The following is a 23,319-nucleotide window of genomic DNA, read 5'->3' as shown; positions in this document are numbered from 1 at the left end:
ACAGCACCCTATTCGCAACCAGGCCCCACAGTCCTTTCCATAGGTTACCCCAGATGCTTCACATTCCTTAGTCCAGTCCACTGACAGCATGTAGACCCCAGTAGATCTGATCATTCCAATTCACTCTATCCCTCGCATGCCACTCATGCTCCTACATATTCACACCCCAATCGCTCAAAATCTTTTTCACTCTATCCTTCCATCTCCAATCTGGTTTCCATGTTCTTGTTCCCTCCACTACTGACACATATATCTGCTTTGTTAACCCTTCCCCACTCATTCTCTCCATATGTCCAAACCATATCCAAGCAAACTGTCAGGGAGGATGAACAGCAAGACTGGCTATGGGCTGACTGCCAAACCCAGGATTCAAACCTCTGCAGCCCATGAATGTATCATTGTCAGCAAAGCTAACAATTACACCACAGAGGTCCTTAGCAATGTTTTTTAAAAGGTTTAGGTTGTAACTGTTAGAAAAGATATGAAACAGTAGAGTTTCAAAGCAGACTACTGTAGGGAAACAGACATCACAACAGTGCAACACTAAAGATGTTTCTGGACACAGTAATCATGTCTTGCAATGTATATAGAGTAATAGGGGGTCTAGCAAATGCCAGAGCCAATGAAGTGGCCAGTTCCTGGGAGCATAACCAAAGTATATGCACAGAAGTGGAAAAGAGGATCAATAGCATGGCACCGGGTAGATACACAAGTGCTGGGAACCTCGCAGATGTGACAGCAGTACTCTATACAAGGACTACTCAAATGGAAGAATTTCTGGTATGCACATAAGATTCCCAGTTTCTTAGAAGTAGCCTTAACTGTCTCTGTAACGTAGGATTTCTAAGAGAGATTAGATGTAATGGTGATACCAAGTACTTGTGTTGAGTGGTAGAATAAACAAGCCATCAAAGGAGACAGTAAAGTTGTGAGGGGTTTTAGGAACATAGATAGGGAGAAGCTGAGTTTTAGAGGCATTAAACTTGACTAGGTTGTCTTGCTGAGAAATCCATCTTAATATGTTTACATAGGAAGTTGAGACAAGATTTGGATCAAGCAAAAGAAAGTGGAGTACATTTGAAAGAAAAAGAGGGCACCATTGAAGAAAGGGAATAGCTGACAAAAGGTTAGAAGAAATTGTGGCAAAATGAAAACAATTGTAATACCCCTCACACGTTATGTAAATTATGCAAAAAGAAAAAAAAAAAAAGTGAATAATACAGGAGTAAGAAATGCCACATAACATAAAAGGTGAGTGATATATGGTTCACTCAGTATGAATTCAGTGCAAATGTTAATATCATTATGTTATCTAAAAGAGACAGGAACTCTGTGTAAAGTCTCTTCTTTTGCCCATGCCCTCAGATGTATGTCATCAAAAAATATTAATTCAAAAGAGTGAAAATTTTAGTGAATACTCGTTTCTTATGCCACATATTCGTTTTAATAGGTGATAAAAAATGGAGGATATATCTAAATATTTTCCAAAAATCTTTTACAAACTCCTCAAGAATACAGCAGTACATCTTACCTGGCATCTAGCAACATGTATGATACATAATGAGGTAATATTCTTCAATTCATTTATCAGCTGGCCATTCTTGATTGCTATGAGGTCGTCTAGAGAATATGCATGAGGATCAGCTGCCCAATGAGGAGGTACTTTATCTAGCATCATCTTTTCACTGCAACAAAACACAGATGAGTACTTATGTCCTCTGAATATTATCCACTCTTTCTAAGTTATACTCATACTTATGTTTCATTCTATTCTCCCTGATTTATCTGAAATGTGATGAGTTCAAGTTTTATAAATATTCTGTTAAGTACCATCTCTTACTAAAGAAACTAATTACATTTATAACTATCTCCTTATCCATATATCTCCTTATATATTTGTTGCTCTATTATAATAAATCATCTCTACATTTGAAATGTCAGAAGTTCATATACCTGCATCACCCAAAAGTAACAAATAAAATACTGTAGATGCTAAATAATAATACATGCTGATTTAATAATAATAATAATACAGTATCTGCCAATCAATAATCTATACAAAAGATCTGAGCATTCTGAATCCTAGTACTGCAGTCATCCCATTCCCACTGCCATGTTTAGTGAAAGCTGTAGTCAACAACATTTGACTCATAACCAATGCTAGATCAAGCAACAGTCTTCACGAAGTCTTGGTTGAAGCCTCAGGTGAATTGTATGGTAAATTGTAATTTTCATAAATTTCTTCAAAACATTTCTGTAGGTTATTATCTAATGCACAAATTACTAGTTATCTAGATATTCAGAACTTTTATAGGTATAAATAGCCGAGATGAAATTCTTACCTACCTCCCAATCACTCACAATCTCCATCACTTCAAAACATTCAGTGATATAGTAAACTGTATTTTGTACATATTTTTTCTACAAATTTCTCTTCAGCAGATTCTTACCTAATTCATGAACTAACAATCATTTAGATATTCCCAAAAGTAAATGGGTGGTTGTGTAAATCGGGGGGATGACTTCTTCATATGGAAAATACTAAATCACAGGGAAAATCATATTTACCAGCACCTAAGTAAGTTCTGTATTTAAATAAAAACAAGACGAGCCTCTATCTATCACATAATGCATGAAAGCTGAGGTAAGAAAAGAGGAAAAGTAAATTTCAGTTGTAAGAAACAGATACAAAACAGCACACTGCATATGCTAGCATGATAAAGCATGTGATGCTACAGGACTCCATCTGCTTAATGCTGTATAACTGGAAGTATAAGTCTCATCAAAGAACTTCGTACTCCTACAAAGTCTACATTTCCCTTCTAATAGAAGTACAACCTTGAGCTACAGAAGCTTTTGGAAATGTCTTGGTGAACACCAGGACTCTCATAAAAATTGGTCCAGGGGTATTTATAAAAAAGATAACAAAGCACGAAAAAATGGTGAGAGTACAGTATGTTTGTAACACTGCAGTGAGAGAAAGGAAGTTTTAATGGAAAAAATATCATTACTATCAACACCACCATTCTTATTTTACATACTTGTATGCATTAAATGAGAATTTTAAGGAAATAACTTGATTATTAACTTTGTATGCATATAATTTTTTTCCACCTCTGCTGTCATTTTACTTTTCATTCTGCATGCCCATGTTACATGTGTGGGTAACTCCACATTAAAGAATGCCAAAACTCCATGGAAACAAGGAATACAGTTACTGCATGAAGTCGTAACTTTGACAGCAATAACCATATGTCAAAATCTGATGAAAGAAAGGGCATACATATCATCTGTAGAGAAATACATACACTGCCTTGTTCATGTGTTTCGATGACATGTGACTGTGCTAAAGCCAATAAGCAACAACATGATTCTCAGTACCTCAAATTTAGCTCTAGCAGTTGTCACATGACTACTGGTCATTGTTAAATGATGGCACATCAGCCAATGTGCTATCAGGATAAGGAGTCCATTAACAGTAGCTATCAGGTTCAGTACAAAATAGTGCATAGGCATCTTCAACCTGGTGTGACAAGAAACAAGATGTCCTATGTTTGCTCTAGGAAAGGAATAGAACCCTGTTGGTTTTATGGAAAGAGGGCACCATCAGTTGTATGGTTAAAATGAGTTCATCTGAACAAACCTTTTGATGTTGTGTGGCCCAGAGGCTGGGAATTTAAGTTTGGAAGTTATGGCATCATTCAAAAGTCTCCAAGATATATTCCTCATTATTATGGCATGAATTGGCAGGATGAAAGGTTCACTTCATATTACATACTTATATAGACCTTGGTCTGTATAAGTATGTGGTTTCGGTGCATTATTACAAGACAGCTAGAGACTGAGTGTGAACGAATGGGGCCTTTGTTGTCTTTTCCTAGCGCTACCTCGCACACATGAGGGGGGAGGGGGTTGTTATTCCATGTGTGGCGAGGTGGCGATGGGAATAAATAAAGGCAGACAGCATGAATTATGTACATGTGTCTATATGTATACGTCTGTGTGTGTATATATATGTGTACAGTGAAATGTATAGGTATGTATATATATATGTGTATGTGGGTGGGTTGGGCCATTTCTTTCGTCTGTTTCCTTGCGCTACCTCACTAATGCGGGAGACAGCGACAAAGCAAAATAAATAAATGTAGACCTTGGTAAAGTTCGACTGCATTTTTCATCTGAACTGTCTCCCCACAGAAGCAACATAAAGTTGTGAATCTAAAGAGTAAGATATGTGACAAGACTTCTACTGCACTGGGCATATACTGCCAACCACATTACCAAAAATGAACTTGTAAATAATGCCATTCCAGATACAGAATAAAATGCTAGTCCTTAATGAAACAAATGAATATGAACTTTCTCAAAAAGTAAACCTAACAAGAGAAGAAAACTTGTAAATTCCTACATTCAGTATCAAGCACAAGTATAAGGTATGGTATGACATACAAGAAAAAACCTTTGATATTCATAAGAGCACAACAAGAGCCATTTATGAACATATCAGCAAGGTCCCTAAACTGCCAAGCATGTTACTTGTTTTACAGACGCAAATCAATTAATAAACTAAATCAGAGTTATACAAAAAATGCTAACTTCCAACAATTATGGCAAATGTTTCACTCAACTAGCTTCCAGTGAAGTAATCAAGTTAGTTCCCATGTTTTATGACTGATGTTACAGTTAATTACTCCCTATCCCAGCAAATGTTAATAAAAGCTTAAATAAAGTGACATACCGGACTAAGGTTTCAATTTGATAGACCCAATGTTAAAGGTAAGCAGTTACCAATAATGGAAAAGAAAGAGAAAATGGAAAATACGTTCCTCCTTACAAGAAGGGAAGTGATACAACTTACTTCTGTGCTCTGCTGCAAGTATTGATGTATGGCAATGTGTGGTACAGCTGCACTCGATAGATGTATGTCTGGTGAAGATGTCGGCATTGCTTATACAGCTTAGGATTGAGAGCTCCAACATTAAGAAGAGGGTCACTTTTCATACTCTTTATTAGTTCTGATGAAAAGTTAGCTACATGGTACCTGTAAGAGGGTATCTCATCAGCACTTATGAACACAATTCGGCACCCTAATTTTTGTGTCCTATTTATGGCAAAGCATACACTGAAGATATAAAAGATAGCAATCTATGATAAAGAGTAATAGCCATAAGAACTGAAAGCCAAATACTTACTTACATATGCTCATGTTCTGTCACACAGTGGATTTAAATCTTCTATAACTTTCAAAGCACCAAAGAACCTTTTATTGTTTTAGACGAGACTGCCAATCAAATTCTTTTCATGTTATCTTTTCTAGAGTGCAATTATCGTCCAATGACAATCTTTTTTTTTATTTTGAGACAAGATCATTATATATTTATATTCCTTAAGCAATGTGTCCTATTTTTCAAGCATGCACACATACAAAAATGCATTTTGCACTGATACATTAAACTAACACTTCCTAGTATCTTTCAAATGACTAAATTTTCAAAAAGACTTACAAAACTTCACATATGTGAATTTTGATTTATCTGCACAATTCTAAAAATACTTGAACATATATAAAACAGCTCAATGTTTACATATGGTGCAAAATTATAGCTTTCTCTTGTCTATCAGTTTATCCCAATCCAACAAAACTTTACTTGTTACCCAGCATAATACTTCATGGAGTATCTCCACCACACTTCTACAGACCTTTTGAGACACACTCCCTCACTCTTGCCATCCAACTTACCTTCAATCTTCCTGTACATCTTTTTCCATTCATTTCACTCAAGTACAGTCTTTATCATTCTTTCACTATCTTTTCACATTCTATCACCTTCAGATTTCTGAATTTGGTATTTCACTCTGTGTCTTAACTCCACAATAACTTCCTACCATCTAATTTAAAGGTTCAAACAGTGCTAGCCTTTATAGTGTTACAGACTCATCTCTAAAAACCACATTTTGTGTGGATTGTACCATATCTCAATGATCTCCCCTCTTATCTTGAGCTGTCAGATGTGTTGATGACACCCGCTCACTTGGGACTCCACCAAGGCAACACAAAGGTTTCAAGATGTGTTGATGACACCCACTCACTTGGGACTCCACCAGGGCAACACAGAGGTTATCATATTACATTCATGAACTGAGTTATATTTGTGCATGTTAATTTATCATTTCATTAAGGAAAGGTCTATCTATTCATTATTACCCCTGGATCATTTCCAATGTCATATTGTTTTTCATAATTGAGTGCCATTTCCCATATTAGCGAGGTAGTGCCAGGAACAGACTAAGAAAGGCTGCATCGCTCACATCCATTCTCTCTCTCTCTCTCTCTCTCTCTCTCTCTCTCTCTCTCTCTCTCTCTCTCTCTATTTTATTCATTTATTATACTCTGTCGCTGTCTCCTGCGTTAGCAAGGTAGCGCAAGGAAACAGACGAAAGAATGGCCCAACCCACCCACATACACATGTATATACATACACGTCCACACACACACATACATATACATATCAATACATTTCAATGTATACACACACATACATACACAGACATATACATATATACACATGTACATAATTCATACTTGCTGCCTTTATTCATTCCCGTCGCCACCCCGCCACACATGAAATGACAACCCCCTCCCCTCGCATGCACGCGAGGTAGTGCTAGGAAAAGATAACAAAGGCCACATTTTTTCACACTCACTCTCTAGCTGTCATGTATAATGCACCGAAACCACAGCTCCCTTTCCACATCCAGGCCCCACATGACTTTCCATGGTTTACCCCAGACACTTCACATGCCCTGGTTCAATCCATGGGCAGCACGTCGACCCAGGTATACCACATCGTTCCAATTCACTCTATTCCTTTTACACCTTTCACCCACCTGTATGTTCAGGCCCCGATCACTCAAAATCTTTTTCACTCCATCCTTCCATCTCCAATTTGGTCTCCCACTTCTCGTTCCTTCTATCTCTGACACATATATCCTCTTTGTCACTCTTTCCTCACTCATTCTCTCCATGTAACCTGGGGTAAACCATGGGTGGGTGGGTTGGGCCATTCTTTCATCTGTTTCCTTGCGCTACCTCGCTGATGTGGGAGACAGCGACAAAGTATAATAAATAAATAACATATATATATATATATATATATATGAATGCACACTCATAGAATATACAAACATACAGGGGTCCTGGGTTCAATCCTGGCTGCTTGCATGTTCTGTGAAAGTGCACGTTCATATGCACTTTGTTTGTATTCATATACCTCAGTGTTGTACAGTTAGGTTCGGCAAAATGCTATCTGCTGGTTGTGTGAGCCTGATGGGAAATGACCAGTCTAGACCCTGTTGCTCACCAACAAGAGACAAAGGATATTCGATTACATAGTACTGGAACAGTCATTTCCCTATTATGGGCGATCATAGCCTAGCAGTAGCACTCCCACTTGCCATGCTGGGGTCCCAGGTTTGATCCTCGCTGTTGGAGGTTTGTATGCTCAATGAAAGTGCATGTTCATATGCGCTTTGTTCGTATTCATATACCTCCGTGTTGTACAGTTAGGGTCGGTAAAATGCTATCTGCTGGTTGTATGAACCTGGTGGGAAACAACCAGTCTAGACCCCATTGCTCGACAACATGAGACAAAGAGTATTTGATTACATAGCTTTCGAAGTTATCTCCCTATTAGGATGATCATAGCTAACCATTAGCGGTCGTGCTAACGGTTGTCATGCAGGGGTCCCAGGTGCGATCCTGGCTGTTGGAGGTTTGTATATGTATATATATATATATATATATATTTTTTTTCATACATATTCATCACTTCTCGCATTAGCAAGGTATCGTCAAGAACAGATGGCTGAGCCTTAAAGAAAACAAAAAATCCTCACTTGGCCCTCTTCTCTGTTCTCTCTTTTGGATAAGTAAAACTGGAGGGGAGGATTTCCACTTAGTATATCATATAAGATATCAATATCATATGAGATATTCTCGATATCCATGCTACTCTTCGTGAAGATAAGATCTAGTAATGATGGTGTATCAGTTCCTCAGTGACAAGCTAGCGGGAAATTTTCCTGTGTATATGACAAACTGATGTCTCCACAACCCTCCATCTTCATGATGATTCAAAATCCCTGGACTCTGGAAATTCTTAATTTTGAAGTGTGTTAAGATTAGAAATGAGTTTTTGAGATACACGTAACAAAAAAGTAATGTAAAGTTTAGGCATACAGCATTTACAAAGAGGAGTTTTCTTACAATCTGAAATCCCATTTATGAAGTACTTTTGCAGGAATCATAGCCATTTGGTTGCTGTGGCATGTGGTACAAAAGTATCGGCCAAGGTAATTACATAATCTGAAGTGTCTACTGAGACGCTCCGATACTCGCATACCACAACCAGCACACCTCCATCCTTGGGTCCCCATTAACAATGAGCGCCTATAAAGAAAAATTTGTCAAGAAATTAATATTTCACATTAAACTGAAGAGGAATGTAAAATACATTACAAGAATGATACATGTTACCCTCTACAAAACGTATGCAGTTAATCATAACCTTTACCACATTCAAAATCTTTCTGGTTATTTTTCTTTTACTAGCATATAAATACAGAATTACTACTTTCAATTCCATTCATAACCAAAATGTTTCCTGCTTCTTGAAAAACTGTACCATCTAAGTGAAAAATGAACCTCATTGATTTTTCTTTATACTTGCACAATTCTCTTGAATCTATTAGTCCAGTCTTCATACTATTCCATCTATGTATATTACTATACTGGGTCAGATTCTAATAGAGATTCTAATAGTGCACATCCTAGACTTAAGACAATGGCTTCCATCATCCTCCTTTACCAAAGGTTGTATACTGGAAGGGTGTGAGTATACTTGTAAACACTATGGTATCTATGAGATAGTGGAAGCTGGCATACACTTATTGGAAACACTATAGAGACATGACAAATATTGGTTAACTACACAGGCCGACTAAAAAGTCACTGATATATTATCACTAAAGTTATCGCAATGAAGAAATTTCCATATGGCCAACTTTCTCTTAAGTGCATGTAAACTGTCTCTGGTCACTTAAACAGAATATCTACTTAATGCTAACAACTCAAACCTGAATGCATAAGTACCATTAAGGGTGTAAACAGAATTATGACAGCAAACCTACATCACACTTTTTTATTCTGTCTTCAGCCCATCCATTCCTGTCATCCATCACAATAAGCTTCTCCCACTGATCCACTTCCTTAACTGTTCTTTCAGTTCTCTCCAAACAGTATCCTTAACTTTCATCTATCAATCACCATATGGTGCACATGAAACTATTATATTTCAATAAAATTAAATTGTAATTAAAATTGTAATTAAATTATACATTTCCTTTTTTCCATAGCCAGAGGTTGAACCATTATGTGACATTCATTTTTTTCATTCATTTCAAGCTAGAAGTTTCAGTTTTCTAAATTGTTTCTTACATTTTTCATATGTATATATATGTATGTGTGTGTGTGTGTGTGTATATGTGCGTATGTATGTGTATGTGTGTGTATGTGTATATGTATATATATATGTATATTATCCCTGGGGATAGGGGTGAAAGAATACTTCCCACATATTCCTCGCGTGTCGTAGAAAGCGACTAGAGGGGATGGGAGCGGGGGGCCAGAAATCCTCCCCTCCTTGTATTAACTTTCTAAAATGGGAAACAGAAGAAGGAGTCACGCGGGGAGTGCTCATCCTCCTCGAAGGCTCAGAGTGGGGTGCCTAAATGTGTGTGGATGTAACCAAGATGTGAAAAAAGGAGAGATAGGTAGTATGTTTGAGGAAAGGAACCTGGATGTTTTGGCTCTGAGTGAAACGAACTCAAGGGTAAAGGGGAAGAGTGGTTTGGGAATGTCTGGGGAGTAAAGTCAGGGGTTAGTGAGAGGACAAGAGCAAGGGAAGGAGTAGCAATACTCCTGAAACAGGAGTTGTGGGAGTATGTGATAGAGTGTAAGAACGTAAATTCTCGATTAATATGGGTAAAACTGAAAGTTGATGGAGAGAGGTGGGTGATTATTGGTGCATATGCACCTGGGCATGAGAAGAAAGATCAAGAGAGGCAAGTGTTTTGGGAGCAGCTGAATGAGTGTGTTAGTGGTTTTGATGCACGAGACCGGGTTATAGTGATGGGTGATTTGAATGCAAAGGTGAGTAATGTGGCAGTTGAGGGAATAATTGGTATACATGGGGTGTTCAGTGTTGTAAATGGAAATGGTGAAGAGCTTGTAGATTTATGTGCTGAAAAAGGACTGATGATTGGGAATACCTGGTTTAAAAAGCGAGATATACATAAGTATACTTATGTAAGTAGGAGAGATGGCCAGAGAGCATTATTGGATTACGTGTTAATTGACAGGCGTGCGAAAGAGAGACTTTTGGGTGTTAATGTGCTGAGAGGTGCAACTGGAGGGATGTCTGATCATTATCTTGTGGAGGCTAAGGTGAAGATTTGTAAGGGTTTTCAGAAAAGAAGAGTGAATGTTGGGGTGAAGAGGGTGGTGAGAGTAAGTGAGCTTGAGAAGGAGACCTGTGTGAGGAAGTACCAGGAGAGACTGAGTACAGAATGGAAAAAGGTGAGAACAATGGAAGTAAGGGGAGTGGGGGAGGAATGGGATGTATTTAGGGAATCAGTGATGGATTGCGCAAAAGATGCTTGTGGCATGAGAAGAGTGGGAGGTGGGTTGATTAGAAAGGGTAGTGAGTGGTGGGATGAAGAAGTAAGAGTATTAGTGAAAGAGAAGAGAGAGGCATTTGGATGATTTTTGCAGAGAAAAAATGCAATTGAGTGGGAGATGTATAAAAGAAAGAGACAGGAGGTCAAGAGAAAGGTGCAAGAGGTGAAAAAAAGGGCAAATGAGAGTTGGGGTGAGAGAGTATCATTAAATTTTAGGGAGAATAAAAAGATGTTCTGGAAGGAGGTAAATAAAGTGCATAAGACAAGGGAGCAAATGGGAACTTCAGTGAAGGGCGCAAATGGGGAGGTGATAACAAGTAGTGGTGATGTGAGAAGGAGATGGAGTGAGTATTTTGAAGGTTTGTTGAATGTGTTTGATGATAGAGTGGCAGATATAGGGTGTTTTGGTCGAGGTGGTGTGCAAAGTGAGAGGGTTAGGGAAAATGATTTGGTAAACAGAGAAGAGGTAGTGAAAGCTTTGCGGAAGATGAAAGCCGGCAAGGCAGCAGGTTTGGATGGTATTGCAGTGGAATTTATTAAAAAAGGGGGTGACTGTATTGTTGACTGGTTGGTAAGGTTATTTAATGTATGTATGACTCATGGTGAGGTGCCTGAGGATTGGCGGAATGCGTGCATAGTGCCATTGTACAAAGGCAAAGGGGATAAGAGTGAGTGCTCAAATTACAGAGGTATAAGTTTGTTGGAAAGGAATTTTGAAACTGATCCAAGGCAAATATTTTTGGTATGATGATAAATCGCTGGGATAGTCAAAAAGAAGGGACCTTTAAGCTGGAAGGTGAGGTGGTACATCACCTGACTGCTATTTGTGGTGAGGATTTGCACATTTTCAGAAACATTTTGTTGAAAGTTGGGCTAAGATGATAAAAAAAGTTTGAAATGATACTTAAGTTAGTGGTGCATTTTCCAAAACATTTTGTTGGGGTTGGGTGAAGGCAGCGAAAAAGAAGTCTGAAATGATACTTAAGTTGAATTTGTTACCCTAAGAGCATTTAGATGTGGTTCCCATGCCGGGAATCGAACCCGGGCCTCCTGGGGTCGATTCCACGTATTCCCTGCGTGTCGTAGAAGGCGACTAAAAGGGGAGGGAGCGGGGGGCTGGAAATCCTCCCCTCTCGTTTTTTTTTTTAATTTTCCAAAAGAAGGAACAGAGAATTGGGCCAGGTGAGGGTATTCCCTCAAAGGCCCAGTCCTCTGTTCTTAACGTTACCTCGCTAATGCGGGAAATGGCGAATAGTTTGAAAGAAAGAAAGAAAGAAGTTTGTTGAGTATTCCTGGTAAATTATATGGGAGGGTATTGATTGAGAGGGTGAAGGCATGTACAGAGCATCAGATTGGGGAAGAGCAGTGTGGTTTCAGAAGTGGTAGAGGATGTGTGGATCAGGTGTTTGCTTTGAAGAATGTATGTGAGAAATACTTAGAAAAGCAAATGGATTTGTATGTAGCATTTATGGATCTGGAGAAGGCATATGATAGAGTTGATAGAGATGCTCTGTGGAAGGTATTAAGAATATATGGTGTGGGAGGAAAGTTGTTAGAAGCAGTGAAAAGTTTTTATCGAGGATGTAAGGCATGTGTACGTGTAGGAAGAGAGGAAAGTGATTGGTTCTCAGTGAATGTAGGTTTGCGGCAGGGGTGTGTGATGTCTCCATGGTTGTTTAATTTGTTTATGGATGGGGTTGTTAGGGAGGTAAATGCAAGAGTTTTGGAAAGAGGGGCAAGTATGAAGTCTGTTGGGGATGAGAGAGCTTGGGAAGTGAGTCAGTTGTTGTTCGCTGATGATACAGCACTGGTGGCTGATTCATGTGAGAAACTGCAGAAGCTGGTGACTGAGTTTGGAAAAGTGTGTGGAAGAAGAAAGTTAAGAGTAAATGTGAATAAGAGCAAGGTTATTAGGTACAGTAGGGTTGAGGGTCAAGTCAATTGGGAGGTGAGTTTGAATGGAGAAAAACTGGAGGAAGTGAAGTGTTTTAGATATCTGGGAGTGGATCTGGCAGCGGATGGAACCATGGAAGCGGAGGTGGATCATAGGGTGGGGGAGGGGGCGAAAATCCTGCGGGCCTTGAAGAATGTGTGGAAGTCGAGAACATTATCTCGGAAAGCAAAAATGGGTATGTTTGAAGGAATAGTGGTTCCAACAATGTTGTATGGTTGCGAGGCGTGGGCTATGGATAGAGTTGTGCGCAGGAGGATGGATGTGCTGGAAATGAGATGTTTGAGGACAATGTGTGGTGTGAGGTGGTTTGATCGAGTGAGCAACGTAAGGGTAAGAGAGATGTGTGGAAATAAAATGAGCGTGGTTGAGAGAGCAGAAGAGGGTGTTTTGAAGTGGTTTGGGCATATGGAGAGGATGAGTGAGGAAAGATTGACCAAGAGGATATATGTGTCGGAGGTGGAGGGAACAAGGAGAAGAGGGAGACCAAATTGGAGGTGGAAAGATGGAGTGAAAAAGATTTTGTGTGATCGGGGCCTGAACATGCAGGAGGGTGAAAGGAGGGCAAGGAATAGAGTGAATTGGAGCGATGTGGTATACCGGGGTTGACGTGCTGTCAGTGGATTGAATCAAGGCATGTGAAGCGTCTGGGGTAAACCATGGAAAGCTGTGTAGGTATGTATATTTGCGTGTGTGGGCGTATGTATATACATGTGTATGGGGGGGTTGGGCCATTTCTTTCGTCTGTTTCCTTGCGCTACCTCGCAAACGCGGGAGACAGCGACAAAGTATAATAAAAAAAAAAGAAAATTAAATTGCACATTCATATTTCATTTTCCCTCATACTTGTTCACCTTGCATCAGCAAGGTAGGCTAGGAACAGAAGACAAGGTCTCATTCCCTCACAACCATTCTCTAGTTGTGTCATGTGTAATGCAACAAATCCTCAGTACCTTATCCACAATCAGTCCCTAAAGACCTTTCTGTAGTTTCCTGTGTCTGCTTCAAATGCCCTGGTGCAGTCCAATGAGAGCACAATTAACCAGGTTTTAAAAAACACTCATCTTTCACCAACATTACCATGCTCCATGCAAAGAGGAATGGGATGATAAAAAACAAGCGGACAAAACATGTATACAGCATACTATTTTTCAGTAAATTCCTTATTTATCATTATCACATTCTACAGTACTTGGTTCAGAGAATGCTCACAACATTAATTTTTTCTCTCAGTCTTCTCATTTTACGTGTTACAATAAAGACTAATAGAAAAGACTCTCCTGACTCTAACAGCTAGCTTCCCTGCTATCAATAAGTGTGATACTACTTTACAAGAAACTATTGATGAAAGCTATGGCTACTCCTTACTTTGTGTTACTGTGGAGAGTGAGAATAAGCTGAGGTCGAGGTGGGGCCCATTCAGCAGTTCCACGAAGTTGAGTTGGTGACTGGGTTTCCTTTGCTAATCCAGCATCATCAGGACTAACTGCTACACTTGTTGGTAGTGGTAACAGCTATCATAAAAAGAAAAAAATGATCTAATATATTAGACATTACCTGATAATTATCTATTTTTGGAAACTCTAAAGGAGCATACACCCCAAGCAGCAAGGAGTAATGAACAAAGGCCAATCAAATAATAACCCTTACACAGAAGTACTGGAATCACCATCCATCTTTATATGTGCATTAAAAAAAAGAATTCAAAATAATAAATTGACATTTAAAAGTAAGAGAATATAAACAGATTGCTATAGTATCACATACCATCATGTTAAAGTGTAGTCCACTACTGAGTGAAGGGAAGAGGGTGTGACTAACACGTGTTACCTGACAGCTACCATTAAGAGGTTAGGAGAGTTTTTTTTCATATAATCTTGTATCGCAATCTACTCTTAACTCATACACAGGAACAGTATTCTCAGTGAATAATATACATACCATCTTTTTTTATTATACACGATTGCCTTTTTCCAGGTCAGCGAGGTAGCACCAGGAAACAGATGAAGAAATGGCCCATCCACTCATTATTTATCTAACTTTCCATGGTTTACCCCAGACACTTCACATGCCCCGGTTGAATTCAGTGACATAATGTCAACCCCGGTATACCACATCATTCCAATTCACTCTATTCCTTGCACAACTTTCACCCTCCTGTATGTTCAGGTCCTAATCACTTAAAATCTTTTTCACTCCATCCTTCCACCTCCAATTTGGTCTCCCACTTCTTGTTCCCTCCACTTATGACACATATATCCTCTTTGTCAAACTTTTCTCACTCATTCTCTCCATGTCACCAAACCATTTCAATACACCCTTTTCTGCTCTCTCCACCACACTTTTTATTACCACACATCTCTCTTACCCTTTCATTACTTACTCAATCAAACCACCACACAACACATATTGTCCTCAAACGTTTCATTTCCAACATATCCACCCTCCTCCGCACAACCCTATCTATAGCCCACGCCTCGCAACTATATAACATTGTTGAAACCACCATTCCTTCAAACATAGACATTTTTGCTCTCCTAGATAACGTTCTCGCCTTCCACACATTCTTCAACACTCCCTGAGCCTTCACCCCCTCCCCCACCGTGACTACTTCCGCTTCCATGGTTCCATCCGCTGCCAAATCCACTCCCAGATATCTAAAACTTCACTTCCTCCAGTTTTTCTCCATTCAAACTTACCTCCCAATTAACTTGCGCTGCAACCCTACTGAACCTAACAACCTTGCTCTGATTCACATTTACTCTCAACTTTCTTCTTTCACACACTTTACCAAACTCAGTCACCAACTTCTGCAGTTTCTCACCCGAATCAGCCACCAGCGCTGTATCATCAGGGAACAACAACTGACTCATTCCCCAAGCCCTCTCATCCACAACAGACTGCATACTTGCACCTCTCTCCAAAACTCTTGCATTCACCTCCCTAACAACCCCATTCATAAACAAATTAAACAGCCATGGAGACATCACACACCCCTGCCACAAACCAACATTCACTGAGAACCACTTTCCTCTCTTCCTACTCGTACACATGCCTTACATCCTTGATAAAAACTTTTCACAACTTCTAGCAAATTACCTCCCACACCATATGCTCTTAATACCTCCCACAAAGAATCTCTATGCACTCTTATCATATGCCTTCTCCAGATCCATAAATGCTACACACAAATCCATCTGTTTTTCTAAGCATTTCTCACATACATTCTTCGAAGCAAACATCTGATCCACACATCCTCTACCACTTCTGAAACCACAGTGCTCTTCCCCAGTCTGATGCTCTGTACATGCCTTTACCCTCTCAATCAATGCCCTCCCATATGCTTTCCCAGGAATACTCAACAAACTTGTACCTCTGTAATTTGAATACTCACATTTATCCCCTTTGCCTTTGTACAATGGCACTATGCATGCATTCTGCCAATTCTCAGGCACTTCACCATGAACCATATATACACTGAATATCCTTACCAACCAGTCAACAACACAGTCACCCCCTTTTTTAATAAATTCCACTGCAATACCATCCAAACCCACCGCCTTGCCAGCTTTCATCTTCCACAAGGCTGTCACTACCTCTTCTCTATTTACCAAACCATTCTCCCTGACCCTCTCACTTCGCACACCACCTCGACCAAAACCCCCAATATCTGCCACTCTATCATCAAACACATTCAACAAGCCTTCAAAATACTCACTCCATCTTCTTCTCACTTCACCACTATTTGTTATTACCTCCCCATTATCCCCCTTCACTGATGTTCCCCCCTGTTCTCTTGTCTTATGCACTTTATTTACCTCCTTCCAAAACATCTTTTTACTCTCCCTAAAATTTAATGATTCTCTCTCACCCCAACTCTCATTTGCCCTCTTTTTTACCTCTTGCATCTTTCTCTTGACCTCCTGCCTCTTTCTTTTATACATCTCCAAGTCATTTGCACTACTTCCCTGCAAAAATCGTCCAAACGCCTCTCTCTTCTCTTTCACTAACAATCTTACTTCATCCCACCACTCACTACCTTTTCTAATCTGCCCACCTCCCACTTTTCTCATGCCACAAGCATCTCTTGTGCAAGCCATCACTGCTTCCCTAAATCCATCCCATTCCAACCCCACTCCCCTTACATCATTTGCTCTCACCTTTTTCCATTCTGCACTCAATCTCTCCTGGTACTTCCTCACAAAGTCTCCTTTCCAAGCTCACTTACTCTCACCACTCTCTTCACCCCAACATTCTCTCTTCCTTTCTGAAAACCTCTACAAATAACAATAAATAATATATATATATAGATATATAAATATATTTAATACAATGGTGCGTAATATGCAAGATGGACATTACGAGAAGGGAGGTGAGGAATAAGAAAACCAAATGAAGTCAGGAGTGAAGAAATTTACAGAAGAAAAAAAATTGGGAAAAGAAAGAAGCTAATGAGATTAATGATAGTGCACTGGTTGTCTGGGCAATGGTGAGAGCATACATGAACAGCTACCATGAGTGAAGTAATTGGGAGTTGACAAAGATAGAAACAATAAGTCAGAGCAATGAAATGAAAGAAAGGTGTACTCAAGAGCAAATGTAGACTAATGTAAGATACATGATGACCATGGATTTTATGGGTCTTATTGTCTTATTCTATTGCACAAAATGTCTTGCATTATACTGCTACATGAATGATCAGAATTTTATACAGCAGCAGTGTGAAAAATGTGTAGAAGTTTACTTCCTGACTAGAGTAACATATCAAAGAGAAAGTTAACCTTTTGTGGCACATCCTGCTCAGAAACAAGCCACTCCAACTCAGATGCTTTTGGAAGCCTCTGTTCATTAAAGTGTTTCAGCAGGTTAATGGCAACATTCTCTGCTGATGTAAAGTCACTCTTGAAAAAAGACTGCTCACTTTCAGATGTTCTACTGGAGAGAAGTATGGGAGTATCTGTTGGAAAGAAACGGAAAAAATTGAAAACATATTTAGGAAATTTCAAACTACATACGAATGAAATAGGGATAATGGAAAATATAAATATACAACTCAATAAGTGGTCAACTGATAGATCTATATGTGCCAACTCAAAAGTGGAATTTATAAAATATGAGAAATGATCCTCTACGTCTGCATAAGTAATTGCTGCATCTGTAATTACCCTTTTGTACAATACAGTGAGACAGTTTTATACTTGTGGAGTCCCATCTCCTGAGCTGTCTATACCATTACATAGCCTTTTGAAAATGTGTAAACCATCAGTATTCATGGCTTCCCATTTTTTCTGAATTTTTATTATCAATATATTAATTTTCTTCATACAGCGATCACCTGATATTTTAGTTAATGCTCTGAAATTTTCAGAATATCACCCTAAAGTTCAAAGAATAAGAAAAACATGACATGTTGCACTAGGGGTTCAGCCAACTTGTAATTTAGAGCATATTTGAAAATCATCCCCAGGACTACTGGTCATCTGCCCTGTGAAAAGCAAACAAAATACAGTACTACACAACACAAAAACAAGGCAATCGCAAGGAACTCCTCCCTTAAAAATAAGGATCCATGTAAGAGTTATTCCTTTCATATCAATATATATACATACATATACATACACATACATAGTCATATACATATATAAACATGTACATAATCAAACTCGCTTAAATTTCATCCATTCCGGGCGCCAACCCACCCCACAGGAAACAGCATTGCCACCTCCTGCATTAGCGAGGTAGCACCAGGAAAAGAGACATACTAGACCATATTTGGTCACTCAGTCTCTAGCTGTCATGTGTAATGCACCGAAACCACAACTTCCTATGCACATCCACATCCACATCAGAGACCTTTCCGTGGTTTATCCCAGACGTTTCACATGCCCTGGTTCAGTCCATTGACAGCATTGACCCCAGTATACCATATCATTCCAATTCACTCTATTCCTTGCATGCTTTTCATCCTCCTGCATGTTCAGGCCAGATCATTCAAAATCTTTTTCACTCCACCCTTCCACCTCCAATTTGGTGTCATGTATCTCCTTGTGCCCTCTACCTCAGACATATATATCCTCTTTGTCAACCTTTCCTCACTCTTTCTCTTTGTATGTCCAAGTCATTTCAATGCAACCTCTTCTGCTCTCTCAACCACACTTTTTTATTACCATGCATCTCTCTTACCCCTTCATTACTATTATATCTATCTAATCTGATGACCATTCCCTATGAGAACTCCCATCCAGTGGTGGCCATGGCAAAAGAGTCTCCACTTATCCTTGTCCTTCCATGCCTCCCTGGCATACACCATTGCACGTATTCTTCATTACTTACTTGATCAAACTACCTCACACCACCTTTTATAGTTCATCTATTCGAATACTTTCACACTGAAACCCATTGTGTTTGCCATATTCTCAAACTTCACACTTTACAAAAAATAATTATTATGAGTTTCTATATTTCTTCTTGCTTTACATTTCTAATGATTCCCTGTCCAGTCAAGTCACTCCCTCTGCACACAATGAACAGCCATGCCCTTACATCATCTCAGTTACAGTTAAGTGAAGCAAATGGTAGTGACAATACAGAAAGTCATCACACCTTCACAACTTGAAGATCCATCATTCTCTGCCTCCTCCTCCAACTCTGACATGAGATCAGATTCACTATTATAGGTAGAGCTTTGTGGTGACTCACACACACTATAATCAGTTGTGCCTGGAAAGTATAAAATAAAATAATAAAAATATCAATAGTCTAGCTAACCACCATCAAATGTAATTAGCTAACATTTTCATCAATTTATGGACATGGCAATATCAAATAAAAATGTTATTTGATACTGTACTACTGATGCAAATAGCCTATACATATAATGTTAAAAAAATGTGTTGCTAGGCCAAGCTAAGGTTAAAATGATACAAAATAAATCACAAAATTACTCTTACTTTCTATTTTAAGTGATGAGTTGCAAGCCCAACTCTGGGGATCAGAAGTTGATTCAATGACAGTGTTGGTAGAATTAGATGCTGAGGTTAGAGATCCTGATAATTTTTGCTGCCTCTTTTCTCTGATGCGAGCTTGCAAACTACGAATTTCTTCATCACTTTCATCTGCCGTTCCTGGGCTCGAGCTAATTTTTTGCTGCCATGTATCAAATTGCATCTGCACACAGAATTTTTTTGGATGAATAAAGAAAATGGTATGTTTCATCTCAAATAAAAGAAAAAAAATGTTCCAGATGAAAGACAATTTCATGTGATTTATAACACCATAGGTCAGTGGGGATGGGGGAGTTGGGTGGTTTTGTGGGTTTCAGGATGGGTATCCATGCTGGGAAGCTTTCAGACATTTGGGAGTTTGTTGTATATCCCAGAATGGTTGAATTTATCTGAATGTTTATAATGCAATTGGGCCAAAGTGTATTTAGCAGTAGTTTGATATTTTGTCATGACCTGTTGCAGGGGAGTTCTTTATGATTCTATATGCATTGCAAGTGTTAATGGGAGAGGAAAATGCATCAGCAGTTCATTCTGGAGGGATTTTGTGAAGATTTTTCATGATTTCCTCTTGAGGGGAGTGGTTGGTGTTTGGATGATGTCTGAGTTGTGTTTCATGAGTATGTGTTCTTTGGGAAAAGGGATGTTGTTGGTTCGGGACAACAACTTTATGTGTGGGGACTAGCATGATGTGGATATTCTTTACTGTTCCCCCCCATCACCTTTTTTTCAATTTGAGAAACACTCTTTTTAAGTTTAGAATACTTTAAAGTTCACCTGTGCATTTAAAACTGATATTCAGACCTTGGAGACTGAAATAGAAATGGGAAGAAACTACCCATGGGTTTATAAAACTAATACATGTATCAAGTTTTATCAGCTCCTCAGGAAAAGTGGTTTACAAATCTACTTGGCATAATTGCATGTAAAGTATCAAGTCTAATTTCAAGTGTACAAGAAATGACTTCTGAAACTGACTGAAGGAATACCTTTACTCAACCATGAAATGAAGGTTTCAAGGTCTGGCAGTAAAAAACAATGAACAGGATGTCATTGCAAATCTAGGTAATGATGAAGACTGTACCTGAAAGATGTACAGTGACCAACCTATAAGCAAAAGACTGATATGTGAATGTTAATATAGTATTTTAGAATAAATCACTTTGTGTTCTTTTGTTTTCAGTGTAATATACAAAAACACATCAGAACATCAGAACAATTTCAGTACAATTAGTGCATAAAGTTCAAAATTTCTAAAATCCCACATTTATAAAGCCTCAGAATATCTCCAAAACCCTCCCATGAATTCTGGCTAAGCCTCTGGTTTTACTGTACATTAAAATCATAACATTTCTATGATATGTGACCTCCATATAATAACTATAAGAAATATCAATAATTTGAGTACACAAGTTAACTTACAAAAAGCAGATGCCACAAAACTCAAGCTAAGGTAATGTCATGTATTTTCTCATAAATCAAACAAGACAATAATGACAGTTTCATGAGCAAGGGGGTAAATCTATCATAATCTTACCAACAACACCAATGTTAGGTGTTGGAGTGTAAAAAGGTGAACAAGTAAGTACTTTACCTGAGTCAGTGCAGCAATTACAGCTTCAGAGATATTGAAGTGAGCATTTTCTCTGTCCAGTTCAGCATACTGCTTTTGAAACTCTTTTGATGAAAGAAACCCTATGAGACTCTGTCCTGGCTGAGGACGTGGAAAGAATCCATTGTCAGCTGCAGGTGTAATGCTATGGCCCCCATCTTCCAAGAAGCGTTTGCGCACTTGAATTGGTACACCAGCCTCTGAGTCTACTTTCGCCGTTTCTAGTTTTGTAGAGCTAATTTTGGCTTCTAATTCTGACACTATGTTAGACTGTGATAACCGTAATTTACCCATCAATTCTTGAGAGCCATCTGATCGGGAGCGACCATGAGTTTTTTTCTGTGCTTTTGTTGCTTCATTAGGTAATAATTTTGGCTTTATAATTCTCTCTGGTGCACTAAATGCTACACCATCAACAACATCTGTATGATGATTAGCAGAAACTGGTGTTGATATGGCATGTGGAGGGATACTCTTGTGTGTAACAGAAGCAACTGAAGTTGCATGAGATTCATTGCTATGTGACAAATCCGACACTCTAGGCACAATACTAGAAGAAATATTATGTAAAGATGAGTATGATTTTCCAGAGAGCTGATCAGAAGCATTTACATTGCCACAATAATCAGCTTGGATTGAAATATTTCTTTCATGTTTTTTGGATGTGCTATTTTGAGGATTATCTTCAGATTCCAAAACACCACGACTATCTACCAGTAACTTAACAGATAATCCAGCATTCTGCTGATGTGGTGGGGGTCGTTTCCTCCGACGAGATGTCTGAGAGGGAGTCCCATCTCCTGTATCTTCACTGTCTTGGTCACTGTCTGCAGGTACGGAAGCCAGTCTACCACTACTAGCCCTATGTCGATATTGTGAAGGCCTGAGGCCCTGACTCCATTGTGGTCTATGAATGCTGTTAGCTGAACTACTGTCCCCATCGCTGGTGGTATATACCCCTCCGTAGTCTACCTGTATAAGGCTAGGAGAAATACTGCTTCCTAGTTCACTACCATTATCAATCAAATCTACATTCTGCTTAACATCAGCATGCTGATCTGCCACTTTTGCAGGGGTCAATAATTCCTTGGGTCTTGCTCCAGTCAGATTAGCTATCTTATGAATACTTTTGCCATGTACTAGTTTAGATATAGTTGAAGATGAGTTTGACGATAGCTGGGAAGGTTTTGTTAAAAACATAGAAGGGTGATTGACAGGACTTGTTGCAGTCCAGTCAGAATTGTCTGAGCTGCCATCTGGACTCTCTCGTGGTATAAGTGAAACATCTTGAGCTTCTACATCATCTGCACTGGAAGGTTTTATCTCAGTCAATCCCTTACTATCAACTTTAAAAGATGCCCCCTCTTTTTCCTGCTTTAGCAGTGATTCACTCTGGCTTTTTATTTTCTCTATATCATGTTTCTTTTTACTCTTAAGAGATTCTGAAATTTCAGGACTCGTAGGTCTAAAGGGAACCAATGCCCCTCTTAAAAACCCCTCTTTCAAATTTCCCCTTTGACTAACTGGGTAAGGCCATATTGTTGACCACTCTTTATCTGTTACAGGACTGGTGGGAAGAGATGCTGTGACTTTAAAATATCTATCTTCACCTGATAAACTGGATGTGCCTACACCCCACAGCTGTGGCCTGGTTTTTGAGCCCATAGTGCTAGATGGCTTAGTCTTTACTGAGACAGTAGTTCCAGGTGGAGGCTGGTATGTCCCGACAAGCTGTTGGTAAATAATAATATTAGAAACATTTGAGGGCAATAAATGCTTACCTAAGGAGAAAGGACTGACATAAATGTGAAAGAACTGAAAGTGAAGAAGCTTGGAAAAGTGTGCAGATATATCACAAGAGGATGAGTGGCATACGGTGAAAGTATACATAAAAAGGGGAGTGAAAGAAAAACATACCTGCTCTTCTCTCCAAAACCCTTGCATTCATCTTCCTCACTAACCTATCCATAAACAAAATAAAAAACTTTATATACCTTACATTTAATGGCATGAACACT

General features: G+C 39.0%; 1 protein-coding gene across 1 annotated transcript in view; it reads right to left on the bottom strand.

The window, feature by feature from the left end:
• The window catches only part of Rubicon (run domain Beclin-1-interacting and cysteine-rich domain-containing protein rubicon), a 38,189-nt gene that overhangs the window by 1,199 nt on the left and 13,671 nt on the right, over positions 1–23,319 (bottom strand). Inside the window, exons 6-13 of the mRNA XM_071673525.1 lie at positions 21,284–23,032; positions 19,639–19,855; positions 19,292–19,408; positions 17,470–17,645; positions 14,057–14,202; positions 8,267–8,449; positions 4,859–5,041; positions 1,532–1,685 (exon numbers count right to left, since the gene is read on the bottom strand). Coding sequence (XP_071529626.1) covers positions 1,532–1,685; positions 4,859–5,041; positions 8,267–8,449; positions 14,057–14,202; positions 17,470–17,645; positions 19,292–19,408; positions 19,639–19,855; positions 21,284–23,032 — 2,925 coding nt within the window. The remainder of the gene's footprint in view (positions 1–1,531; positions 1,686–4,858; positions 5,042–8,266; positions 8,450–14,056; positions 14,203–17,469; positions 17,646–19,291; positions 19,409–19,638; positions 19,856–21,283; positions 23,033–23,319) is intronic.

The sequence above is a fragment of the Panulirus ornatus genome, chromosome 19, assembly GCF_036320965.1.
Source record: "Panulirus ornatus isolate Po-2019 chromosome 19, ASM3632096v1, whole genome shotgun sequence".
NCBI classification, from domain to species: domain Eukaryota; kingdom Metazoa; phylum Arthropoda; class Malacostraca; order Decapoda; family Palinuridae; genus Panulirus; species Panulirus ornatus.
This window is presented reverse-complemented; position numbering and strand designations above follow the sequence as displayed.